Raw genomic sequence first — 26,890 nt, forward strand, 5'->3', positions numbered from 1 at the left:
CAACCCTGGATTCATCTTCCTCAGGTCAAATATTACGTTTCAACCCTGGATTCATCTTCCTCAGGTCAAATATTACAACGTTTCAACCCTGGATTCATCTTCCTCAGGTCAAATATTGCAACGTTTCAACCCTGGATTCATCTTCCTCAGGTCAAATATTACAACGTTTTAACCCTGGATTCATCTTCCTCAGGTCAAATATTACACCGTTTCAACCCTGGATTCATCTTCCTCAGGTCAAATATTAACCCTGGATTCATCTTCCTCAGGTCATATATTACACCGTTTCAACCCTGGATTCATCTTCCTCAGGTCAAATATTTTTAAAAAATTATGCAATGTAGCTGACACAATCAGATGAACATTCAGCTTAAAATGTTAATCAACTATTAGGCTATTTCTTCACATTGTAAGCGCAGCAATGCGTACATGGTAGTAGTCTATAATCGCGGATGTTCCATTAGCGGGAAAACATCATTATTAAAAGTGACCTCAAATGAAATGATGCATGTAATGCTTTTATTATAAAGCTGCATTTTTATGGTGAAAATGATCTTCCCCAAACTTGAATCTCATGTACTGTTTATGTCTGCCAGTTAGGCCCCTACAGCCCTTGTAATGTGGATTCATGTGCTTAATTTTAAGAAGTTATTTGGCCACTTTAGTTGGGCTATGGGCTAGGCTACATGAGGTGTGCGACTATGATTCAAACAAGTAGCAAAAAAAAAGGCAGTGTTTCTTTTGCTGGGCATCATTCACAAGTGATAATATAGAATTCCCAAGTGACGGGCTAATATTGTCACCCATCAGACTATTCTTGATTTAATCTTGTCTGTACATATACTAAATAATATATATGTGAGATGTGTTTTGATTTAGAATGGACCATTATCATGCACCTGTATCGAAATGGGGGCAGCGGGAAACAATACACTTCATCTTTGCACTTAAATAGTGAATGGAGGACGCTTTTCCCTGTGTGGTTTATTGTCATGCCAGCCATGTAGGCTATACTCCTGCTGTAAAGGTAAACAATGTGCTTAATATTAGGAAAATTGAGAAATAAATATAGTAGGCATAGCCTATAAAAAGCTGTTGGATCCTCTTTTTAATGGAGGAAATCACTGTTTTCTCACGCAATTGCAGAGCCTATTAAAATGTTGCGCAACATGAGCTCATGGTTCTCATGAACTGTTTGATTTAGATTTTCAATTATATTTGCATTGATTAGAGGGACAATAGAGTGCCAAGTACCAGGCAGTTACCCTGTTTGGTAGGCTACTCATGACCATCAGCAGCATCAGAGCTTGGAGAAGCCTAGGTACCGTGACTAAACAGTCATGTGGAATTTGACTGCCTTCATGACTCGTGACCGCCGGTGTGGCGGTAATACGGTAACCATAACAGCCATAGATTCAACCTCAGATTGACCTTCCTCAGGTCAAACATCACAACGTTTCAACCCCAGATTGACCTTCCTCAGGTCAAATATCACAACATTTCAACCCCAGATTGACCTTCCTCAGGTCAAATATCATAACGTTTCAACCTCAGATTGACCTTCCTAAGGTCAAATATCACAACGTTTCAACCCCAGAGTGACCTTCCTCAGGTCAAATATCACAACGTTTCAACCCCAGAGTGACCTTCCTCAGGTCAAAGCAAAGATCCAATTTGGATGGAAACGTTGTCACTCTTACACAGTGGTATGAGGAGTATTGGCCTTTTTCCCTGATGTGTTTTTCATGCACAGCCTTCCACCCTGTAACTACATAATAATGGAATATGATGCACAACAGCAGTACATGCTAGTACAGTACCTTCACTCTGGCCAGATCGTGAGGGTTGAGAACAGAACCCTGGTAGAACTCTACCTGGGTAAAGTGGCGTTTGAACAAGGCTTCCAGCTCAAGATTAGGGGAAATACTACAGGAACACACAGGGGGGGGGGGGGACAAACAGAGAGAGAGGGGAGAGAGAGAGAGAGGAGAGAGAGGGGAGAGAGAGAGCGGGGGGAGGCAGAGTTAGGACACAAATACAAGTTGCAATTTGAAGTTTACTCATGAGAGAAAGAACAATTTCCTATGCTTTAAGTTGACATTATTTTATGTTTAATTACGCTGTGTAATGGTTCAAAGTGAGGTAGTGAAAACATTCACTTACTTATGGAGAAAAACAATTTCTACATTGACATCATCCCTGTCCTTGTGTAGGAAGTCTTTGAGGAAGTTGGAGACACTTTCGAGTGTAATATGACCACAAACCACAATGTGCCTGGAGAAGGGGGGGAGAAATCAATTTGAGCGAGGCAACATAAATCATAACCAACACTGGCACGCCTCGAAAAGATCAAACATCATTCAAAGCACTCACAACTCTAATTCCCAATAAAAACTATTTTGTGTCAGACAAATGTCTTTTGAAAACTGGCCATGACTTTTAGTGTTTTTTTTTTCTTCAGTAAAAGCAATCCCCACAAAAGTGAACACTGTATTTTATTTTTCTTTTTTTAGGGGGGGGGGGGGGGGTAAATCTGACATGGCATGTGAAATGAAAACCCTGAGCTTTGAACCACTTTAAAGTGACCTCAAATATAATCACACAGTACACTTTCTGGTTTTAATTGTCATCAGTTCTCAATAAGGAAACCGTCCCCTTGTGCCAAACCGACCCTCTGAGAGCCGAATACATGTTGACAAAGACATGTACATCAATACGCGCACGTGTTCATACACAGCATTACTAAAAGCCTTCTAAAGTGATTTCTTGGTCTGGGGCTGACAGGACCTCTAAACAGGACTTGTTGACGTGTGGATGGCAGGATACTGTGTTTCAGTGGACTTGAGTTCTATGTTAGACAGAGAGCACTGCTGAATTCAGGAGGAGGATAGATTCGGACAGATAGGGGATTGCTGGGGTCGTGACCTTGTTAGTCGCATGGTTCCACTCTGGGCTTCAGTGTCAGACGGTGATGATTCACTCTAGAGAGAAGATCTCAAATAGAGAGGGTTCCACAGTAACACTCAAAGGAGCTGCACTCATACTGGAGTAGATTTGAGTCAGTTGGGACAGAGATGCTGCTCCTATTCTCTCATATATATTATTTCATTTAACCTTTATTTAACTAGGCAAGTCCGTTAAGAACAAATTCTTATTTACAATGACAGGCCTACATCGGCCAAACCCGGACGATGCTGGGCCAATTGTGCGCCGCCCTATGGGACTCGGTTGTGATACAGCCTGGATTCTAACCAGGGTGTCTGTAGTGACGACTCTAGCACTGAGATACAGTACTTTAGACCACTGTTCCCCTCGGGAGCCACTATCAAGCCTGTTCAGGTGACTCAAAATATGATTGTATTTCTGTTGTCCAGCTCAAAGCAGAGATAATTGCAAGCTGCCCAGGGGTGGGTTTTCCTAAAGCCTTCAGAGCGCAGTCGTTCCACCAATCAGCTGCATTTTGAGATGTGTATTAAAGGTGGTGAATTAAAACTTTTGATTTCACGAAATTTGTACATTCTGTCATTAAGAGCACACGTTCAACTTAATAAAACATGTGTTATCCCATCTCAATAGGTCAAAGAAATGACTATAGTAAGTGCCTGTTAAGTGCCAAATAAAGTAACAGGGTTGACCGTAACAGGGTTGAAAATGTCATCTTAAATCAACCATAAACCCCTGTGTGACAAGGGGAATGGAAGCTTGTCGTGTGAAACAGTGAGGGGCCATTGAACGCAAGTTTCATATTAACACGGCTAGCCTGTCTATGGGTCACAGGGTGGTTTCCACCACAAAACACCAGAAAATGGCCAGAGTAGAACCAGCTCAAGTGCTTTTACACTATGATTTGTTAATTACATGTTCAATATTTCTTAAAAATATATATATTTAAAAATTAATCGTTTCACTGTATTAAAACAAGAGTTCAGTTCACTTAACAGGGTTGACCTTGAGGGACAGCTATTTTTTCCTTAAAATTAAATCACATTAAATAAATGAGAATTTTCAGAAATGACAGTCATATCAAAAAAATAACTATGGCTTTGCAATGGTGGTGAAAACTTTGATAAATGTTGGGGTGAAGCGGCTAAAATCGTCCTCAAAGTCACAGAGGGTGCACAGAGGGACACAGAGGGTGCACAGAGGGACACAGAGGGTGCACAGAGGGACACAGAGGGTGCACAGAGGGACAAAGAGGGTGCACAGAGGGACACAGAGGGTGCACAGAGGGTGCACAAAGGGTGAACAGAGGGGACACAGAGGGGACACAGAGGGACACAGAGGAACACAGAGGGTGCACAGAGGGTGCACAGAGGGGACACAGAGGGACACAGAGGGGACACAGAGGGACACAGAGGGACATGTCAAAATGCTGAATCTTGGCACTTTAGCAAGTCTTTATTTATATTACAAATCTGATTTCTTGAATTCTCAACGTGGTCTATATTAAAGGGCACTTCATTGAATAGAAAAGGCTTTTAAAATTCTATATTGGTGCTCAATTTAAACTAAAAATATCAAAGGGACAAAAAGGCACTGTTTTCGTGGAACGACCCAGCTAAAGTATTCGGTTGAAACTCTACATAATTAAACTAATCCGGATGATTAAAGACAGTTTTAACCATTCATCTTCACCAACGGTCTCATATGTACTTGTAGGCAAAACTAACTCAACGTCATCAAGCCAGCATTCGAAGGCAAACCGCAAATAAAGAGAGACCCAAACATACTCTCGTTGACTCCAGCCTCTAGTCATCCAGGGGATGAGACGGACACAGAGACGGGTCAGCTACCCTAATTGCCCTACAAAGACCTGTAAGACAATGTGTGTAATGGCTATGGCTCTACATGCTAAAGAGATGTGGAGCAGTTAGTAGCCAAATACACAGACAGTCTGACTCACTGAAGAGCTGCAGTTTGGTCTGTTCACTTTACAAGACCTAACTCAATCTGTTCTAACCAGAGATTGGAACCATTCTTTTTTTTTGTTCAGTTCCACTGTTCCGAACAGCAAAATAAAGTTCTGAACCGGTTTGAACCCAAAAACAGTAACGGTTAATATTTTTCCTTTCTGATCCTTTCTAAACCTTCTAAAGTACTTCACCAATCAGTGCTGGAGCGGGCAAGCTGAAGCTGTTAACATGCATTGGACGTGAGTTGCGAGAGAGGTTGGAAGAGGACGCTTGGCTTGAAGAGTATTATCTGAATTAGGCCCACAGAACTCTACCTACAGAGGAGTGGCTTCTATGAAGGAACTTTGAACTTCCGGGAGTTGACTTAATGAGCTAGCTAGATAACAAGCTTGTGTGTGCAGACCGGCACCAGAATTGAAATAAAAACACATCTTACCTTTTTGTAGTTCATAAATCCAATGTGAAATGTGATTACTATAGTATCCTTAACTAGCATTGAAATAGATAACCCATTCTTCTCTAATTAAAAATCTCTCTCCTTAATTTCTGAATCCCGCTTCTAATGTCAGTAGACTACAGAAGTCAATGCTTCGAATCGGGAGGGCCAGGTAGCCTACACATGAACACACACTCACAAAGATTTTCAGCTGGCAGGCAGACACTGGAATACATTTTTTGAGTGATATAGTGAGAGCTTTGCATTGGCTTTGCATGCCCCGGAACGTATATTAACGTTATTATCCAGTTTCCATTCATTTTAAAATAATGGTTCTGTTCCGGAACAGTATAGATCACTTTTGTTCTTGGTTCTGATTCTGTTCCTCAATACATTTTGGTTCTGTTCCAACCAGTTCCAACTCCTGGTTCTACCACACTCTGGTCCAAGCCCATGTTCTCATACTGGGAGAAGATGAGGCCATTAGATCATACATTAACTCCCGTTGTATATGAGGACTCAACTGTAACAGAGTGTGAGTGAATATGTGTGAATATGAATGGTAAATAAGTCTGTATCAGTTGGTGGTGAAGTCCAGTCCAGATGATTGTGACCAAGTGCCATTGAAGCACATTAAGGAGCAGACTGAGGCGGACAAAGGTCAGAGAGTAGACAATCTGGTGGACATAACATGATGAAAACACATGGCATGGTAGCCATTGAACAAAATATAATGATCTTTACAGATCTGCCCATCATCACTTTAAGCATTTAAAAGAGCAGTGATGATTGCATGGTGGGCCCTGGCCTGGCAATCCAGTGATGGAATGAGGCTGCGAGCTCTGTCTGGTGATATCAGATGATGAGCAGAGGTCTTAGTGAGGAGCCTGCAGCAGTTGGCAGAAGATGATGTGTTTCATTCAGGGAGACAAAAACATCGGTCATGTTTTCCTACTCCCAATGTCCAGATGTCATCTTCAGAGGCTGAATAAATGGGATTTGTGCAGCGTAGTGTCTGGCTTTTTTGTGCCTTTGCATTAAGAGAACACCCACACACACAGGCGTGGGCACACACACAGCTCATCTCAGGCATTTCTTCTCCATGAATATATTAGTTATCAGTGGAGCTTGACAGATTTTTTTAAGCGGAACAATTGTTGGGAGTATAAACGATTCAGTTGACTTCATTAAAGGACGGACAGACCGCTGATGATTACCCCTATTGGTGTGCCAGGGCTAGCATTCAAGACCACACCACAGTATCCAAGTCAAGGAAGGTATTTAGCTACATATTTAAAGGAGTGGTACGGATACATAATTCAACAATTAGATGTTTTTTTTTATTGTCATACACCAGTGTTGTTTTACAGGGTCAGCCATAGAAGTAAGTCCCACGAGCAAATTAGGGTTAAGTGTCTTGCTCAAGGACAGACAGATTTTTCCCCTTGACAGTTCTGTTATTCAAACCAGCAACCTTTCGGTTACTGGCCCAACGCTCTAACCGCTAGGCTACCTGACGGAAAAAATACAACTTCCTTTAAGCGTATTCAACCCTGGACTCCTCAATGAAACATCAGACTCAAAAAACTAAAGTTGGGTGTACAATCACGGTGGCACAAGAACATACATGAGAAAATATTACACACAAATACCAAGCGGCGGAAATAAAAGGTGCACATCATCACACCAAAATGCACAAGGGAAGTCTGAGAACGTCCATTACAGACCATGCAGGATATCAACATAACAAACCACATCATCAGGAACACATGAAATACTTCACCACAGCAAAGACAGCTCAAACACCAGCAGAGGTCACACCATTACTATCACTCTGATCCTTAGGCTGATACTGTAAGACGCAGAAGGAAAGGCAACAAAACACCATCTTTTTGTGTTTTCCACTCAACTGTGGCCTATTTTGTTTCAACTAATGGAACGTGGTGTAGCATAAAAAACACCATTTGCCACATAAACAAGATATATTTTGATGCTATCTAACCTGAATACTGGAGAGCGTATATACTGTATACTGTAATGTTATTCATGAAGGTAACGACATGTATATACTGTATACTGTAATGTTATTCATGAAGGTAACGACATGTTTAGTGTCACATAAATTGGGCTATTTATATTTGTTAATACATATATACATATACACTAGAGGGAGCCTGCTGTACATATTATGTAATATGTGTGACAGGGATGAGAGTCTCCAAGTCTCCAAATCACAGGCTGCTGGCCCTCACAGGCCCTCATAGAACACATTCAGAGTACTGCAGGGTTCAGTCAGGGTTTAGGCCAGTTTCCACACCAGCCCCTCTGTTTCAGTGGGGACTAACGGAAACCACAGAGCCGTTATGAAAATCACAGAGCCCTAATGAGAACCACAAGGTGGGTGCAGCTTTAGCTTTTTCCTTTCTCAAAAAGTGGTGCACTCTTGAGAGGAAACCATTATGACAAATGTGTTTGTATATGTGTCATGATCTATAGTATACATATCCAATATGAACACATGTATACAGTAATAATAACACACAGATCCTGATGCCTCTGTGATTGGCTGGCTGAAGTGAGGGCCTGATTACTACCGTATGCATGTACATTAAAGCCAGAGAGAAGGAGAATTGGAGGGGGAGAAAGAGAGAGAAAAATAGAGGAGAGAGGAAAAAGAGAGAGACAGGGAGAGAGAGGGCAAGAAATGGTGAAAGGGGAAAGAGGGAGTGTGTGTGAAAGGGGGAGTGAGGGAGAGGTGGAACGAGGGGGAGGCGGCAGTTTTGACAAACCCTTCTCTCATTACCCCGTCAGTGAATGGAGACGCAGGGCGCCAGACAAACATAACATCTCATCAATCGTGTCTCACTGACGTGGAAACAGCTTCAAACAAAGACTGGTTTCTAATAGCTCTCTCTCTACTGTGGAATGTCAGTATGTATGGGTCACTGACAGCCCTGCGTGACCATGCAGAGAGGGAGGAAGGGGGTGGGAAGAGAGAGAGAGATGAAGGGGGAGAATGAAGAGAAAGAGGGAGAAAAAGAAAGACAGAAGGGAAAATGGTAAGATAGAAAATATAATGAAGGTGAAATAGAGAAAGAGATGCAGGAAGTCTCTCTATCCTGCTGAGCTAAACTATGAGGAGCAGTGAGGTTAGTCTGTGTCTAACTGTGAGGAGCAGTGAGGTTAGTCTGTGTCTAACTATGAGGAGCAGTGAGGTTAGTCTGTGTCTAACTGTGAGGAGCAGTGAGGTTAGTCTGTGTCTAACTGAGGAGCAGTGAGGTTAGTCTGTGTCTAACTGTGAGGAGCAGTGAGGTTAGTCTGTGTCTAACTATGAGGAGCAGTGAGGTTAGTCTGTGTCTAACTATGAGGAGCAGTGAGGTTAGTCTGTATCTAACTATGAGGTTAGTCTGTGTCTAACTGTGAGGAGCAGTGAGGTTAGTCTGTGTCTAACTATGAGGCTAGTTAGTCCATGTGCTGTGATGAGCTGTTGAGCCAGTGAAGATTGAGCCACAGAACCAGGGATTCAGCCACAATACACACACTGTACACACACACAACACACTGTGTTCTGAACGTCCACACACACACACAAAAACACCACAACCTCTGGCCAACACAACTACTGCCACACAAACCAAACGACAGGACACCAAAAACCAAGCGGGCAAAGCAAGCCAAGAGCAATCGCGAGCCTCCAATGAGAGCGAGGCATCCAGCATTCAGGGTGTAGGAGCTGACTGAAGATCAGGGCCAGAGTCATGTCGAGCAGAGGTGATGCGGCTGGCGGTGACAAGACAGGAAGTTTCGCTTTTTGTACAGTTTGCCATGGGAACCATGAAACGTGAAAAAGCCAACGGAGGGGAGCTCAGGTCACAGAGATCATGCAGATAAATTATGCAAATAAATACAAATAAAAAGCATGTCTCATGCGGAGTAACTCAAGCAAAATGAAAGCAAGAAAATAATATCCTGTAATGTCATTGAGATTGATGATGCTTCTAAAAGAATATCCTGTAATGTCATTGAGATTGATGATACTTCTAAAAGACCACCAATAATAATGCAGTTGAGGATTATTTTTATTTCTATTTTCTTGTGAAGCAGAAACGTGTATTTTTTTGACAGCAGATAGTAGGGGTTTCATGACTAGTTATTTTACAATGATGTATCATCACGATCCTGATTCGTCCTTATAGTGAGAGCACAATTGGAGGAATGTCATTGGACGGTTTCAGAATGAAGAGGTAGGACAACACATATTAATACCATAGGTCTACAATGTAGTCATGAAAGCTCTAGTTTAAATGAATTAAGATGCAGCACATAGGATGTTTCAAAGTAAAAAATCAAAAACAAAAGCACAAGGATGGACTTCAGGTGAGCACTGAGTGAGCGACAGACAGAGAGAGAGAGAGAGAGAGAGAGAGAGAGAGAGAGAGACAGAGAGATTAGATAAGAGAGACAGGGACAGAAAGAGAGAAAATTGAGAGTAAAGTGACATGGACATGTGTCCTTATGGCCAAGGTCTCCAGTCACGCAGTGTGACTACAGTAATGGAAATTTGGTGAATCAACCCCCCATACCATTCTAAACCTGAGGGGGGTGCACTCGAGTCACACAAACACACCTTGTCTGGATTTGGACTTACTTTCTGCCTCGTGTTGAGTTATAACTCCCTCCGTATTTCTTCCGATTAAGGATGAGAGCAGCAATTTCTGGCACGTAGCGAGCAAACATGGCCTACATGCATGAAACAGAAAAAAGAAAAGGGCATGCAGAAAGGGTTCTACCTCGTACAAGGAAAGACAGCAGAACCTTCCGGAAAATACTTACTTTCTCCCATTAACCGCACTATAGGAACCACCATATTTCTTGCGGTTTCCTATTAACTCTATGATTTCAGGGACGTAGCTGGCAAACATGGCCTAAGGAGAAGATAGGAGACACAAGAAGAGACTAAAGAAGACACTAGGCCATAGAGGGGGTGGAGGGGGAGCCGTCTAGCGGGCGCTTAAATCCAAACAGAGTTCTGGGTGGAGACAAAAATAGTTCTTAAGATATCAGATATCAAATAAATGTGCAAATGCTGAAAAACTGGGGGGGATGTTAGTGTCCAGAAGTTTCTCTTGTAGTTCTCACTCAGCATTGACACTTTAAAGAAGAGAACAAACTTAGAGATGTGTTGCCCAATCAATGATTAAAAAAAATAATTTTGGGGTAAAATCAAAAGAAAATATTTTTATTAAGAAAACCCCAGTTTTTAAGGGTCATGGGTTTTGAGAAGAAAAAATTAAAAGTGTAAATATCGCCACAGCTGACCAACAACGGTCGATCTGAAATAGCATCCGAAATAGCTGAAAGTGGCAAAGAGAAGAGGGGGGAAAAAAACCTATGTGCCATGTTTTGTCCAACAAACACCAATGATGTGGCAGGTTGATTTGAGCAGGCCGGCCTGATGGTCCACAGCTGCAAAACACATTAAGACTCATTTGGAGGGCAGTGGGAATGAGCTGGATGCATTTGGCAAAGTGTTGCAGCCTGCTGTCCTGAAGTACAGTACTTCTCTTTTCCTGCCTATGTCAATGTCAATATCATGCTAGCACTGTTTAGTTCTTTTTGATGACTGTTTAGCGGTTGAGCGCTTTGCTAGCCATTTAGCTACCCAGAATCTAACTGTTTAGCTATTTGCAAAACATTGAGCGGTTTGCTTACTATTTAGCTATTCACAAACCGTTGATCCATTCGCTAACTGAATAGCTTTTCAAACCTTTGAGCCGTTTGCTAACTATATCTATTCAAACCTTTGAACCGTTTACTAACTATATCTACTCAAACCTTTGAGCCGTTTGCTAGCTATTCAAACCTTTGAGCCGTTTGCTAACTATATCTATTCAAACCTTTGAGCCGTTTACTAACTATATCTATTCAAACCTTTGAGCCGTTTGCTAACTATATCTATTCAAACCTTTGAGCCGTTTACTAACTATATCTATTCAAACCTTTGAGCCGTTTGCTAACTATATCTATTCAAACCTTTGAACCTTTTGCTAGCTATTCAAAGTTTGAGCTGTTTGCTAACTGTATAGCTATTCAAACTTTGAGCCGTTTGCTAACTGTATAGATACCCACTAACTGTTGAGCTGTTTGCTAACAGTTGAGCTATCCACTAACTGTTAAGCTGTTTGCTAACTGTATAGATAGCCACTAACTGTTGAGCTGTTTGCTAACTGTATAGATAGCCACTAACTGTTGAGCTGTTTTCTAACAGTTGAGCTATCCACTAACTGTTGAGCTGTTTGCTAACAGTTGAGCTATCCACTAACTGTTGAGCTGTTTGCTAACCATTTAGCTATCCACTAACTGTTGAGCTGTTTGCTAACCATTTAGCTATCCACTAACTGTTGAGCTGTTTGCTAACCATTTAGCTATCCACTAACTGTTGAGATGTTTACTAACCATTTAGCTATCCACTAACTGTTGAGCTATTTGCTAACCGTTTAGCTATCCATTAATTGTTGAGCTGTTTGCTAAACATTTAGCTATCCATTAATTGTTGAGCTGTTTTCTAACCGTTTAGCTATCCACTAACTGTTGAGCTGTTTGCTAACCGTAAAGAAGCAGACCTGCTGCTGCTAACCCTGAATGGCCTTTAGACGTAGTAGCACACATCCTTCATTTTATTACATCTCTATGACGACCACATGGTACACTCTCAAACATCATCTACCTGATCATATGAGGGGGGGTCATCATCTACCTGATCATATGAGATGGATGGTGTTATAGGCTAATAGTCCAAACTAACGGACATGGGTTTAGCTGCAGTGAGACCCTTTTCCTCTAGGGGGTGCTGGTCTGACTGTGATTAAATGTCAGGGGCAAAAAAGAGCTGCAATCGCTATGGTAACACTCAGGCTGGCCTAGGCCTGGTCTTCCTGCCACTGTGTTTGTTGGAATAGTGGGGAGGGACACGAGAGGAAGGGAGTAGTCCTGAGATCGCAGACTGCTTTAAGAAGAACAGCAACAACAACATTATCAGGCCGCAGGTGTAGAACATTATCTTATAACTACTCTTCAGACCAATACAACCCACACGCTATAGGAAGGGGGGACAAGGGGAGAAACTACAGTACCCAGATACAGACAAATAACATTGATAGTAGTGTAAGCAGGGAGGTACACTGTACATATCTAAATAGGTAAGCTTAACAGTACTATGTAAACAATCCTAAACTATCATTAAGCTACATTTAAATATACTTTACAGGTAATAATGTTGACAAAGACATTGAAGTCTAAAGTATCGTTTACTGATTTTTCTGTCTGGTTTAACACTTATATGGTGTGAAGATGGAGACAGGCAGGTTGAGGGTGGGGTGGGGGGGGGGGGGGGGAGTGGGAGGAGGGGATAGAATAATGTTGTTTTACCAAACCCCCGAGGATGAAGAAGACCATGAACAGGCGTCCCAGGGTGGTTTTTGCATAGACGTCCCCGTAGCCCACTGTTGACATAGTGACCATGAGCAAGTAGACACATTCCCAATAGGAAAGTGACTGGGAATTTTGGAAGTTTTCCCAAGGATCCCCTGAGTTTTCCACCTAGAAACGGGAGCGGGAAGGAGATTTGAACAGGGTAGAATGTCAGTCAGAAGCAAAAACGGAAGGATTTTTATCACAACCTCTGAAGCAGGTTCTAAAGGTTCATCCTACCACCAACATGGTCTTAAGAGTCAATCAAACCAGCATTGCAGAGTATATATACATAGTAGCCAACAAACATGTCTTCCCGCGGATTAATACATTTCCTGTGTGGTTGAGGATGCTGTAACACTACCGAGTACCTCCTCCACTGTCGTGCCTCCAGTTCGGAACGACTGAACTGAACACGACATGGTTCTGACACTTAGGGCAGCAGTTTGCAAACAAAGGCCCTGCATACGACCTTCTCAATACAAGTTTGATTGAATCTGGCCCTGGTGAACTGATGTGCTTTCATTCTAATCTGATAAGCAGGATTTCTGGAACCTTAATATTGATCTAATGCTGCCATCTAGTGCCAGGAGGTTAGCGGTATTCACCTGCATGTTCTAATGCTGTATTGGTTGGTGTGTTACTGTACTGTTGGTTGAGCCATTGATATAAGTGTACTGACAACTTGAGCCAGCTGTTTGTAAGAAATAACAGAAAAAGTGAAAACGGGTCAGATTTGATTAAATGATCTGTAGTTTTACTAATAAAAAGGACAGACATTGATCTGTAGTTCTAATGATTGATTAAAGCGCCCCTAACTCTTCATCATCACATGGAAACACCCTCTATTGGCTGGTCCGAAGGCAATCCCTAGCCCCCTCCACTCGGGTGGCAGCACATCTGAACCGGGTAGTTGGGGGCTACACGAAGACGGCGCCCACCTAGCCTTTTTAACTAACGTGCTGATTCTCAAATCAAGCCCCGGCCCCTACCCCCTAGGCCCTGCTGTGGATCTGAGAAGATCGTATAGGTTTAAGCAACATGGTAAATTGCTGCTTCGCCTTGCCTTCAGATAGGCTGGGAATTTCCATATAGTTGCGGGCACTGAAAATGTTGTATTTTGGTACTGGCAGAACTATTGCCACAATGGGTTTGCAACAAAGTGCTCTAGGGTATCCCAGCGATAGTTTGTCACAAAAACACCTGTAGAGCAGTGCAGGGTTTAAACAAAATTAAATCTAACTTTTTAGTGCACACAACTGTATTCAATTAGTTCTGTATTGTTTACATACCAATCCGATCATTTCGAACTTACAGGAGTGCCCAGGGGGTAGGGGGTAGGGGTTGGTCTGGGACCCTTCAGCACTCCAGATCTGCCACACATCCAGGGGGAAGGGAGGAGCTAGAGGTTGTTTTCGGACCAAGCGTTAGGAGTTCTAACCTCCCTTACTCCCCTTGTAGCCCAGCCCCCCCGCCCGGCCACTTACCAAATGTATGAATCCGGCAGCTGTTAGCCATGTGCTTATGAAGATGGAACACAGGTTCACCAGCTTGATGGAATTGCTGGGTAGAATAAGAACCATAAAAATCTCTCAAAGAGATCCAGACCAGGTAAGGGTGACAGAAAAAGAATAATGTAATGGGAGAGGTTCATCTACTGGGTCTGAGGTGGTGAGGCTAGAAAACACCAGGTTTAGGTTGTAAAGTACAGTACTGTCCTGTACATGTCCTCTCCGCTCCTGTCATTATTTTATCATTACGTCAAGTTCTGTCTTTATGTCTGGCATTGTATGCCTGTAAGATACAAAAGAAAATGTCTTTAAGTATTATAATAAAATATTTTTTTTAAAGACGTGCTATTCTGTTCTCTTTCTCTACGCCAGGAAATGAATGGGACTGTGGTGTCTCTAGGGGGTGGGATCAGGTCAAAAACAAAAATGCACCCAAACAAACATAAAATGAATTAAGCTGAAAGGGATTACTCTATTGAACTGCTAAGGCACATTATGTCATGACAGCTTTTGTGGAATGCTGTTGCCAGCACTCTACCCATCATCTTGTGTTGTTTTTCCTACATATAGTCAGTCAACAGCTACCGCGGTGTCTGTTCTTGCCCTGCTGTAATAGGGAACGTGTCATGCTTTAGTTCAGGATCTGTCTACATTCATCACATACTCTCCTCTTTCACTTTCTATCTCTCTCCCTCCCGCTCTCCCTATCTCTCCTTTACCTACGTTAGTGCTGAACCACAGAAAGAGAGGATGACTGTATATTACTCAACGACTCTGTGTTTACAGTGGCAACAGTCCAGCAAGGAGAGAAGAGGCACGCTGGGCCAAACAGTCATCTAGCCTCAGTGACACTTTACTGGACAGTCCTGCTATTTACCCAGCCACATGGGAAGTTAAATTACATAGTTATTACATAACAATTTCAGAAGACATGAGTGAGATTCATTGGAGCTACTATACAATGTGTCCCATGTGGCTCAGTTGGGACAGCATGGTGCTTGCAGCACTATGGTTGGGGGTTCAATTCCCATGGTGGACCAGTATGAAAAAGCACAAAATGCACTGCAATCACTACTGCAAGTCACTCTGGATAAGAATGTCTGCTAAATAGCAAAAATGTACATGTACAATTTGTTTGAGGTGCTATAATGAAATCATTTGTAAAAGTGATGAGGAATCTCCCTTTCACCAACATGCTTTGAAGTTGTTACCACTTAAGTTCAAATATCTAAGTCTGGAACAGGCCTATAAAATAAAGTGTCACCACAGCGTCTAGACAAAGAGCAAACCTGAGCCGAGCTTCTATGTCAGATGGATTCTGGAGATAGTTGGTGTTTTGGCGGTAGTCCAATGAAAGCCCTAATACTTACCTTGTTTTTAAGATATTCAAAAACTGTAAAATTTCAGAGAACTGTATCAATCTCAAGGCTCTCAGGAATCTTAAACCTGAGAGTGAGAGAGAGAGAGAGAGAGAGACAGAGAGAGAGAGAGACAGAGAGAGAGAGAGAGAGAGAGAGAGAGAGAGAGAGAGAGAGAGAGAGAGAGAGAGAGAGACAGACAGAGAGAGAGAGAGAGAGAGAGAGAGAGAGAGAGAGAGAGAGAGACAGAGAGAGAGAGAGAGAGAGAGAGAGAGAGAGACAGAGAGAGAGAGAGACAGAGAGAGAGAGAGAGAGAGAGAGAGAGAGAGAGAGAGAGAGAGAGAGAGAGAGAGAGAGAGAGAGAGAGAGAGAGAGAGAGAGAGAGAGACAGAGAGATATTAATTAATGTTAATCATCATACATACTATAAAACAATGGTGTTTTACGACATCACACATCCAACATCACACAAGAGCTGACCATAGAAATGACATGACAATACTGGACAGAACAAGAACACCTGAGAAAGTCCATATTAGTTAAAAGATTGTCAATATATCACCAAAATATTTAGTATGAAATCTCATGTGGGCATTGCCCAGAATTTACATGCGCAGCAGGAAATGCAAACTTTGAGTGTATTCAAGATTTAAAAAGTTAAGTTCGTAATTTCCAATTTAAAATGTCAGACTTCATTTGCACTAACGAAAAATGTATCAACCCCTACAAAAAATGTCCATAAATGTCAATCTTGCTGTAGCAAACTGTCTCAAATTAAGATCCTACATCTGTACGTTAATCATACATACAGTACCTTATTCTTCATATATACATACACTGCCGTTCAAAAGTGTGTGGTCACTTAGAAATGTCCTTGTTTTTGAAAGAAAAGCAACATTCTTTGTCAATTAAAATAACAGTGTAGAAATACAGTGTAGACATTGTTAATGTTGTAAATGACTATTGTAGAAATGACTATTGTAGCTGGAAACGGCAGATTTTTTATGGAATATCTACATAGGAGTACAGAGGCCCATTATCAGCAACCATCACTCCTGTGTTCCAATGGCACGTTGTGTTAGCAAATCCAAGTTTATCATTGTAAAAGGCTAATTGATCATTAGAAAACCTTTTGCAATTATGTTAGCACAGCTGAAAACTGTTCTGATTAAAGAAACAATAAAACTGGCCTTCTTTAGACTAGTTGAGTATCTGGAGCATCAGCATTTGTGGTTTTGATTACATGCTCAAAATGAAATCTGCTGTTTCCAACTACAATAGTAATTTACAACATTAACAATGTCTACACTGTATTCCTGATCAATTTGATGTTATTGTAATGGTCAAAAAAGCTTTTCTTTCAAAAACAAGGACATTTCTAAGCGACCCCAAACTTTTGAACGGCAGTGTACAGTAGATATACTTTGTGATTTGTAGCCTCTAAGGTGGCTATATTAGGAACACCTGCTCTTTCCATGACAGACTGACCAGGTGAATCCAGGTGAAAGCTATGATCCCTTATTGATGTCACTTGTTAAGTCCACTTCAATCAGTGTAGATGAATGGAAGGAGACAGGTTAAAGAAGGATTTTTAAGCCCTGAGACAATTGAAACATGGATTGTGTACATGTGCCATTCAGAGGGTGAATGGGCAAGACAAAACATTCAAGTGCCTTTGAAAGGGTATGGTAATAGGTGCCAGGCGCACTGGTTTGAATCAAGAACTGCAACGCAGCTGAGTTGTTTACACTCAACAGTTTCCCGTGTGTATCAAGAATGGTCCACCACTTAAAGGCCATCCAGCCAAGTTGGCAACTGTGGGAAGCATTGGAGTCAAAATGGGCCAGCATCCCTGTGGAAAGCTTTCAACACCTTGTAGAGTCCATTCCCCGGTGAATTGAGGCTGTTCTGAGGGTGAAAGGAAGGGGGGGGGCGAGTTTGTGCCCTACATGTGTATCTGTCGGATTCCAAAATGAGCTCACCCAGAGATTAGAGACACAATGCAACACCTGCCTCAATATCAGTTTACACCAATATATTCCCTGCTCTGATTCACCGTGTGTGAATGGATGGATGGAATCATTCACACCAGTAGTGACTTAGGTTAACAGAGAAGGCCGATGTTGACCAGATTAACTTTGAAACATTTCCTTGAAGTCTAATCTCTCATGGACACACTGTACATACGTAACATGATGTCGTAGCATCTGACCATTTGGACAAATTACGATTTTACAAAGGTTCGCATCCTCCGAATATTAGAAGAAGAGATTTGACCCACACACTGGACTGAAACATCTGTTTAGGGGGTGGAGACTGCTCAAGTCTGGTTAGTATATTTTTTTCATACATCTACCCCCAAAACGTAATCGATCGTCTGACGCAATTAACGCAAGATTTTAGTTTTGGTATCCAAGATGACATGAAATCTAATCTCTTTGTGTTTTTAGATCTGTTTAAAGTTTCATTCATGGTGTAAACAGATACATTCTGTAAACACAAGTCTTAGTGAGGCAACTTACAGCTACCACAAATAGTATACCTGGCCCATGCAGGAATCAAACATGATTTTCCAACAAACTAAGCCATTCCATTGAATTCCTCCGCTGCTGTTCGCTACATACTTCAGTCTGACTGACATCATCAGAGTCGTTTGTGGTGACGTCAAAATTAGGGGTGTTGTACAAAACAAAGTAATCAGCTATTGGATCAGCTCTAACCAATGGTGAATTTTCAAAACTTTGCTTTACCCATGTGTGTTCTGGCTCTGGCACAACCCATTGGTTTCTGGGACCAATCAGACAGTCTATAAAGTATTTCCATTCTAGAAATCGTAGGGGAGGTACTCAGATCCAGACTCATTGCGGAGAAGAAACTAACGCGCGTGGCGTAGCGTTTGGCCGAAGCAAGGAGTATGGGTAGCCAGGCAATCACACAGCAGGAGCAGAGTAAAGAATAAGAATCATAACCACGAGGGATTCCATTCCCTTCCCAGACCTCGGTCCTTACCGCATTTGGAGATTAACCAGATAGATGTTTGAACAGGGCCCAGACCCCATTTTAAGCAGAACATAGTTTATACAACTAGGAATCACAGACAAGACCAGACAGTTTGACTTTGGTCCTAGATCTCTATTCTTACCCCATTTGGAGAGAAAGTTCAGAGAGGTACAGAGTGCAAGATAGGGTCCCTTCTGCCTCTCCTTCTTCATAGCCACTCCACGAGGCCCCAGCCTCACCCTGTACCCTTTCTGAAACAACTCTCCACACGACTTCTTTCTCCTGAATGTGTCTCCACGGGTCTCGGGGCGAGGGGAGGCAGCACCGCGTGGACCCCGGTACATCAGGAGCTTAGTAGGGATCATCGCTATCGATCACAGATATTTAGTTATCTATTGCAGAGTCTCCGGTAGTTTCTCTTAAGGGTCCTTGTCTTTCTGAAGAGTGGAACTAAGCTTTCATTCTTCAGAAGTCCTATTCCCTAGTTCTAAGGTCCAACGCTGTGTGTTCAACAGTGTCTCAAAGGCAGAGATGAAGAACTGTTTCTTGAAGGAGGAAATGGATGAAAAAAGATGATTTGGAAGACAGACAAGTAGAGTTTTTCCAGGTAGAATTGCGTGCATAGAACACCCAATAAAAGGTGCAGAATCAAGTGCTGCATGTGCCAAAGAGAACACCAGACTGAGTGACAATCAGATAGACAGACAACGCCTCCATGTACCTGTCTGGTACAAACTGTATCCTGGTCTGGTCTGATATAAGCTGTGACACAGTAGAGGATCTGTTAATAATCTGAGCGGCCCAAACAGATTCCCCTTCGCCCTCTCTGGTGTACCTACAGAGAGTCATGTGGATGTTTCTCCCACCAATAAGGGGCCGTGTTCAGAGGTGAGGCGTTTTTAAAGTGCCTGAACCCATGCAGGGATTTAGAGAGAGAGAGAGATACAGAGAGAGAGATACACAGAGAGAGAGAGAGAGATACAGAGAGAGAGAGAGAGAGAGATACAGAGAGAGAGAGAGGGATGAAGCAATAATCTGTATTTAATCACAAATGCCGTGCTGTCACTGGCAGATATCAGATATATGGGCAGCAGTTACATGGGGATTAAGAGGAATGGCAGTTTGTATTGACATCAGCTCACAGCAATAGAACTATCTGTACTACTGAACAGGTAGCGCAGGAAAGAGGAAGCTACAGTGCTAACCATTTCCCTACCAAGAACATTGGTCCTTGTTGGGCGAGTGCAACACTGTAGGTTTCAGGGCATGTGGCGTCACTCCATGATGGCTACTAGTATGCTAACTAGCCCGCATCTGCTACACATGCAACAACACTGCAAGGATCATCATAATAATCTGTGGGTATGTGCCAAGCCCCTTCCCCTCTGTCACGTGTCACTGACAGTAGACACACACACTGGAGTCTTTTATCAATCATCAGCCTGGGGATGACCATGTTACAACAGGGATAATACCCTGTGTCCAGGCAGTCGGGATTATAACACACACACTGATAGCATGCCAGATACTGTACTAGAGTCTGTAAGCCTATTCAGAGATCAACACAGACAGTACACTACCATCACCAGCAGAGGGCAGTAGTGATGTGGATATGGAGAGACATGGATACAAAACATTAATTTGACAGTACACAGGCTCCAGAAGTAATATGGGGATATTATGTAATATGGCTTTGAATTATAATGTAGAGCTATGACTACACTGCTTATACCTTCTTCTATAATGGCATTTTGCATGTCTCCATAACGCAGAAAACAATGGATTATTTAACACTGACATCTTATTATACAGTCTAAATAGTTCCTCCTATATTTATACCGTCTATAGTTCCCCATATATTTACACAGTCTATATAGTTACTCATATACTTATAGTCTCGTTGCTCCTATATATATATATACCGTACTCTTATCCTACTCCTCCTCTTTTCCTCTGGTGATGTAGAGGTGAATCCAGGCCCTGCAGTGCCTAGCTGCACTCCTATTCCCCAGGTGCTCTCTTTTGATGACTTCTGTAACCATAATAGCCTTGGTTTCATGCATGTTAACATTAGAAGCCTCCTCCCTAAGTTTGTTTTATTCACTGATTTTGCACACTCTGCCAACCCGGATATTCTAGCTGTGTCTGAATCCTGGCTTAGGAAGACCATCAAAATTCTGAAATTGTCATCCCAAACTACAACATTTTCAGACAAGATAGAACTGCCAAAGGGGGCGGTGTTGCGATCTACTGCAAAGATAGCCTGCAGAGTTCTGTCCTACTATCCAGGTCTGTACCCAAACAATTTGAACTTCTACTTTTAAAAATCCACCTCTTTTAAAACAAGTCTCTCACCGTTGCCGCCTGCTATAGACCACCCTCTGCCCCCAGCTGTGCTCTGGACACAATATGTGAACTGATTGCCCCCCATCTATCTTCAGAGCTCGTGCTGCTAGGCGACCTAAACTGGGACATGCTTAACACCCCAGCCATCCTTCAATCTAAGCTTGATGCCCTCAATCTCACACAAATGATCAATGAACCTACCAGATACCTCCCCAAAGCCGTAAACACGGGCACCCTCATAGATATCATCCTAACCAACTTGCCCTATAAATACACCTCTGCTGTCTTCAACCAAGATCTCAGCGATCATTGCCTCATTGCCTGCATCCGTAATGGGTCAGCGGTCAAACAACCTCCACTCATCACTGTCAAACGCTCCCTGAAACACTTCAGCGAGCAGGCCTTTCTAATCGACCTGGCCGGGGTATCCTGGAAGGACATTAATCTCATCCCGTCAGTAGAGGATGCCTGGTTATTTAAAAAAAATGCCTTCCAAACCTTCTTAAATAAGCATGCCCCATTCAAGAAATGTAGAACAAGGAACAGATATAGCCTTTGGTTCTCCCCAGACCTGACTGCCCTTAACCAACACAAAAACATCCCATGGCGTTCTGCATTAGCATCGAACAGCCCCCGTGATATGCAGCTTTTCAGGGAAGCTAGAAACCATTATACACAGGCAGTTACACATCCCTCTATATAGTTACTCCTATATGTATACAGTCTATATAGTTACTCCTATATTTATACAGTCTATATAGTTACTCCTATATGTATATAGTCTCTAGTTACTCCTATATTTACAAACAGTAACTTGTATACTTACAGTGCCTTGCGAAAGTATTCGGCCCCCTTGAACTTTGCGACCTTTTGCCACATTTCAGGCTTCAAACATAAAGATATAAAACTGTATTTTTTGTGAAGAATCGACAACAAGTGGGACACAATCATGAAGTGGAACGACATTTATTGGATATTTCAAACTTTTTTAACAAACAAAAACTGAAAAATTGGGCGTGCAAAATTATTCAGCCCCCTTAAGTTAATACTTTGTAGCGCCACCTTTTGCTGCGATTACAGCTGTAAGTCGCTTGGGGTATGTCTCTATCAGTTTTGCACATCGAGAGACGGACATTTTTTCCCATTCCTCCTTGCAAAACAGCTCGAGCTCAGTGAGGTTGGATGGAGAGCATTTGTGAACAGCAGTTTTCAGTTCTTTCCACAGATTCTCGATTGGATTCGGGTCTGGACTTTGACTTGGCCATTCTAACACCTGGATATGTTTATTTTTGAACCATTCCATTGTAGATTTTGCTTTATGTTTTGGATCATTGTCTTGTTGGAGGAATCTCTGTCCCAGTCTCAGGTCTTTTGCAGACTCCATCAGGTTTTCTTCCAGAATGGTCCTGTATTTGGCTCCATCCATCTTCCCATCAATTTTAACCATCTTCCCTGTCCCTGCTGAAGAAAAGCAGGCCCAAACCATGATGCTGCCACCACCATGTTTGACAGTGGGGATGGTGTGTTCAGGGTGATGAGCTGTGTTGCTTTTACGCCAAACATAACGTTTTGCATTGTTGCCAAAAAGTTCAATTTTGGTTTCATCTGACCAGATAACCTTCTTCCACATGTTTGGTGTGTCTCCCAGGTGGCTTGTGGCAAACTTTAAACAACACTTTTTATGGATATCTTTAAGAAATGGCTTTCTTCTTGCCACTCTTCCATAAAGGCCAATATACGACTGATTGTTGTCCTATGGACAGAGTCTCCCACCTCAGCTGTAGATCTCTGCAGTTCATCCAGAGTGATCATGGGCCTCTTGGCTGCATCTCTGATCAGTCTTCTCCTTGTATGAGCTGAAAGTTTAGAGGGACGGCCAGGTCTTGGTAGATTTGCAGTGGTCTGATACTCCTTCCATTTCAATATTATCGCTTGCACAGTGCTCCTTGGGATGTTTAAAGCTTGGGAAATCTTTTTGTATCCAAATCCGGCTTTAAACTTCTTCACAACAGTATCTCGGACCTGCCTGGTGTGTTCCTTGTTCTTCATGATGCTCTCTGTGCTTTTAACGGACCTCTGAGACTATCACAGTGCAGGTGCATTTATACGGAGACTTGATTACACACAGGTGGATTGTATTTATCATCATTAGTCATTTAGGTCAACATTGGATCATTCAGAGATCCTCACTGAACTTCTGGAGAGAGTTTGCTGCACTGAAAGTAAAGGGGCTGAATAATTTTGCACGCCCAATTTCTCAGTTTTTGATTTGTTAAAAAAGTTTGAAATATCCAAAAAATGTTGTTCCACTTCATGATTGTGTCCCACTTGTTGTTGATTCTTCACAAAAAAATACAGTTTTATATATTTATGTTTGAAGCCTGAAATGTGGCAAAAGGTCGCAAAGTTCAAGGGGGCCGAATACTTTCACAAGGCACTGTACACAGTCTATATAGTTACTCCTATATGCATACAGTCGATATAGCTACTCCTATATGCATACAGTCGATATAGCTACTCCTATATTTATACAGCCTCTAGTTACTCATATATATACAGTCTCTAGTTACTTGTATATATATACAGTCTAGTTAATCCTATATTTATAGGGTCCATATAGTTAATCCTATATTTATACAGTCTATATAGTTCCTCCTATATTTATAGTCTCTAGTTACTCCTATGTTTAAACAGTCTATATAAAGTGGGGCAAAAAAGTATTTAGTCAGCCACCAATTGTGCAAGTTCTCCCACTTAAAAAGACGAGAGAGGCCTGTAATTTTCATCATAGGTACACTTCAACTATGACAGACAAAAAAATCCAGAAAATCACATTGTAGGATTTTTAATGAATTTATTTGCACATTATGGTGGAAAATAAGTATTTGGTCAATAACAAACGTTTCTCAATACTTTGTTATATACCCTTTGTTGGCAATGACAGAGGTCAAACGTTTTCTGTAAGTCTTCACACACTGTTGCTGGTATTTTGGCCCATTCCTCCATGCAGATCTCCTCTAGAGCAGTGATGTTTTGGGGCTCTTGCTGGGCAACACGGACTTTCAACTCCCTCCAAAGATTTTCTATGGGGTTGAGATCTGGAGACTGGTTAGGCCACTCCAGGACCTTGAAATGCTTCTTACGAAGCCACTCCTTCGTTGCCCGGGCGGTGTGTTTGGGATCATTGTCATGCTGAAAGACCCAGCCACGTTTCATTTTCAATGCCCTTGCTGATGGAAGGAGGTTTCACTCAAAATCTCACGATATATGGCCCCATTCATTCTTTCCTTGACACGGATGAGTCGTCCTGGTCCCTTTGCAAAAAAACCGCCCCAAAACATGATGTTTCCACCCCCATGCTTCACAGTAGGTACGGTGTTCTTTGGATGCAACTCAGCATTCTTTGTCCTCCAAACACGACAAGTTGAGTTTTTACCAAAAAGTTATATTTTGGTTTCATCTGACCATATGACATTCTCCCAATCTTCTTCTGGATCATCCAAATGCTCTCTAGCAAACTTCAGATGGGCCTGGACATGTACTGGCTTAAGCAGGGGGACACGTCTGGCACTGCAGGATTTGAGTCCCTGTCGGCGTAGTGTGTTACTGATGGTAGGCGTTTGTTACTTTGGTCCCAGCTCTCTGCAGGTCATTCACTAGGTCCCCCCGTGTGGTTCTGGGATTTTTGCTCACCGTTCTTGTGATCATTTTGACCCCACGGGGTGAGATCTTGCGTGGAGCCCCAGATCGAGGGAGATTATCAGTGGTCTTGTATGTCTTCCCTTTCCTAATAATTGCTCCCACAGTTGATTTTTTCAAACCAAGCTGCTTACCTATTGCATATTCAGTCATCCCAGCCTGGTGCAGGTCTACAATTTTGTTTCTGGTGTCCTTTGACAGCTCTTTGGTCTTGGCCATAGTGGAGTTTGGAGTGTGACTGTTTGAGGTTGTGGACAGGTGTCTTTTATACTGATAACAAGTTCAAACAGGTGCCATTAATACAGGTAACGAGTGGAGGACAGAGGAGCCTCTTTAAGAAGAAGTTACAGGTCTGTGAGAGCCAGAAATCTTGCTTGTTTGTAGGTGACCAAATACTTATTTTCCACCATAATTTGCAAATAAATTCATTAAAAATCCTACAATGTCGGTCCCTCGACGTCACCGGTCTTCTAGCCATCGCCGATCCACCTTTAATTTTCCATTTGTCTTCCCACACACCTGGTTTCAATTTCATCATTACATGTTGTGTATTTAACCCTCTGTTCCCCCCATATCCTTGTCCGGTATTGTTTATTTGTAGTGCTTGTGCACGTTATGCTGGTGTGTACCAGGTTTTGTCCGGTATTGTTTATTTGTAGTGCTTGTGCACGTTATGCTGGTGTGTACCAGGTTTTGTCCGGTATTGTTTATTTGTAGTGCTTGTGCACGTTATGCTGGTGTGTACCAGGTTTTGTCCGGTATTGTTTATTTGTAGTGCTTGTGCACGTTATGCTGGTGTGTACCAGGTTTTGTCCGGTATTGTTTATTTGTAGTGCTTGTGCACGTTATGCTGGTGTGTACCAGGTTTTGTCCGGTATTGTTTATTTGTAGTGCTTGTGCACGTTATGCTGGTGTGTACCAGGTTTTGTCCGGTATTGTTTATTTGTAGTGCTTGTGCACGTTATGCTGGTGTGTACCAGGTTTTGTTGACCCATTGATTTATTGTTCTGTTTACGGTGGTTTTGTTTATTAAACTGTGCCGTTGTAAATCAGTTTTTGCTCTCCTGCGCCTGACTTCTCTGCCACCAGTACGCACAACCTACACCCAGTGGGTCAGAAGTTTACATACATTCAATTAGTATTTGGTAGCAGGCTTTTTCAGTTCTGCCCAAAAATTTTCTATAGGATTGAGGTCAGGGCTTTGTGATGGCCACTCCAATACTTTGACTTTGTTGCCACAACTTTGGAAGTATGCTTGGGGTCATTGTCCATTTGGAAGACCCATTTGCGACCAAGCTTTAATTTCCTGACTGATGTCTTGAGATATTGCTTCAATATATCCACATAATTTTCCGTCCTTATCATGATGCCATCTATTTTGTGAAGTGCACCAATCCCTCCCGCAGCAAAGCACCCCCACAACATGATGCTGCCACCCCCGTACTTCACGGTTGGGATGGTGTTCTTCGGCTTCCAAGCCTCCCCCTTTTTCCTCCAAACGTAACAATGGTCATTATGGCCAAACAGTTCTATTTTTGTTTCATCAGACCAGAGGACATTTCTCCAAAAAGTACGATCTTTGTCCACATGTGCAGTTGCAAACTATAGTCTGGCTTTTTTTATGGCGGTTTTGGAGCAATGCTTCTTCCGAGCTGGCGCTAGCGAAACCCCTAACCATAAGAAGTTAACAAGAAATATGCGGAGTGGTTGGAGTTTTAATGACTCTAATGTATGTTAACTTACGACTTCAACTGTACACAGTCTCTAGATACTATATACAGTCTATATAAACATTTATTTTCAACAAACTTAACATGTGTAAATATTTGTATGAACATAACAAGATTTAACAACTGAGACATAAACTGAACAAGTTCCACAGACATGTGACTAACAGAAATGGAATAATGTGTCCCTGAACAAAGAGGGGGTCAAAATCAAAAGTAACAGTCAGTATCTGGTGTGGGCACCAGCTGCATTAAGTACTGCAATGCATCTCCTCCTCATGGACTGCACCAGACTTGCAAACTATTGCTGTGAGATGTTACCCCACTCTTCACCAAGGCACCTGCAAGTTCCCGGACATTTCTGGGGGGAATGGCCCTAGCCCTCACCCTCCAATCCAACAGGTCCCAGACGTGCTCAATGGGATTGAGA

The 26,890-nt window shown here is 42.3% G+C and overlaps 1 protein-coding gene across 3 annotated transcripts in view; it reads right to left on the reverse strand.

The window, feature by feature from the left end:
* Positions 1–26,890, reverse strand: part of LOC139413123 (calcium-activated potassium channel subunit alpha-1a-like) — a 309,221-nt gene that overhangs the window by 82,295 nt on the left and 200,036 nt on the right. For all 3 annotated transcript variants that reach the window (XM_071160220.1, XM_071160212.1, XM_071160204.1), the window contains exons 6-11: positions 15,701–15,776; positions 14,307–14,382; positions 12,778–12,948; positions 10,183–10,274; positions 2,164–2,274; positions 1,821–1,926 (exon numbers count right to left, since the gene is read on the reverse strand). In XM_071160220.1, coding sequence (XP_071016321.1) covers positions 1,821–1,926; positions 2,164–2,274; positions 10,183–10,274; positions 12,778–12,948; positions 14,307–14,382; positions 15,701–15,776 — 632 coding nt within the window. The remainder of the gene's footprint in view (positions 1–1,820; positions 1,927–2,163; positions 2,275–10,182; positions 10,275–12,777; positions 12,949–14,306; positions 14,383–15,700; positions 15,777–26,890) is intronic.

The sequence above is a fragment of the Oncorhynchus clarkii genome, chromosome 1, assembly GCF_045791955.1.
Source record: "Oncorhynchus clarkii lewisi isolate Uvic-CL-2024 chromosome 1, UVic_Ocla_1.0, whole genome shotgun sequence".
NCBI classification, from domain to species: domain Eukaryota; kingdom Metazoa; phylum Chordata; class Actinopteri; order Salmoniformes; family Salmonidae; genus Oncorhynchus; species Oncorhynchus clarkii.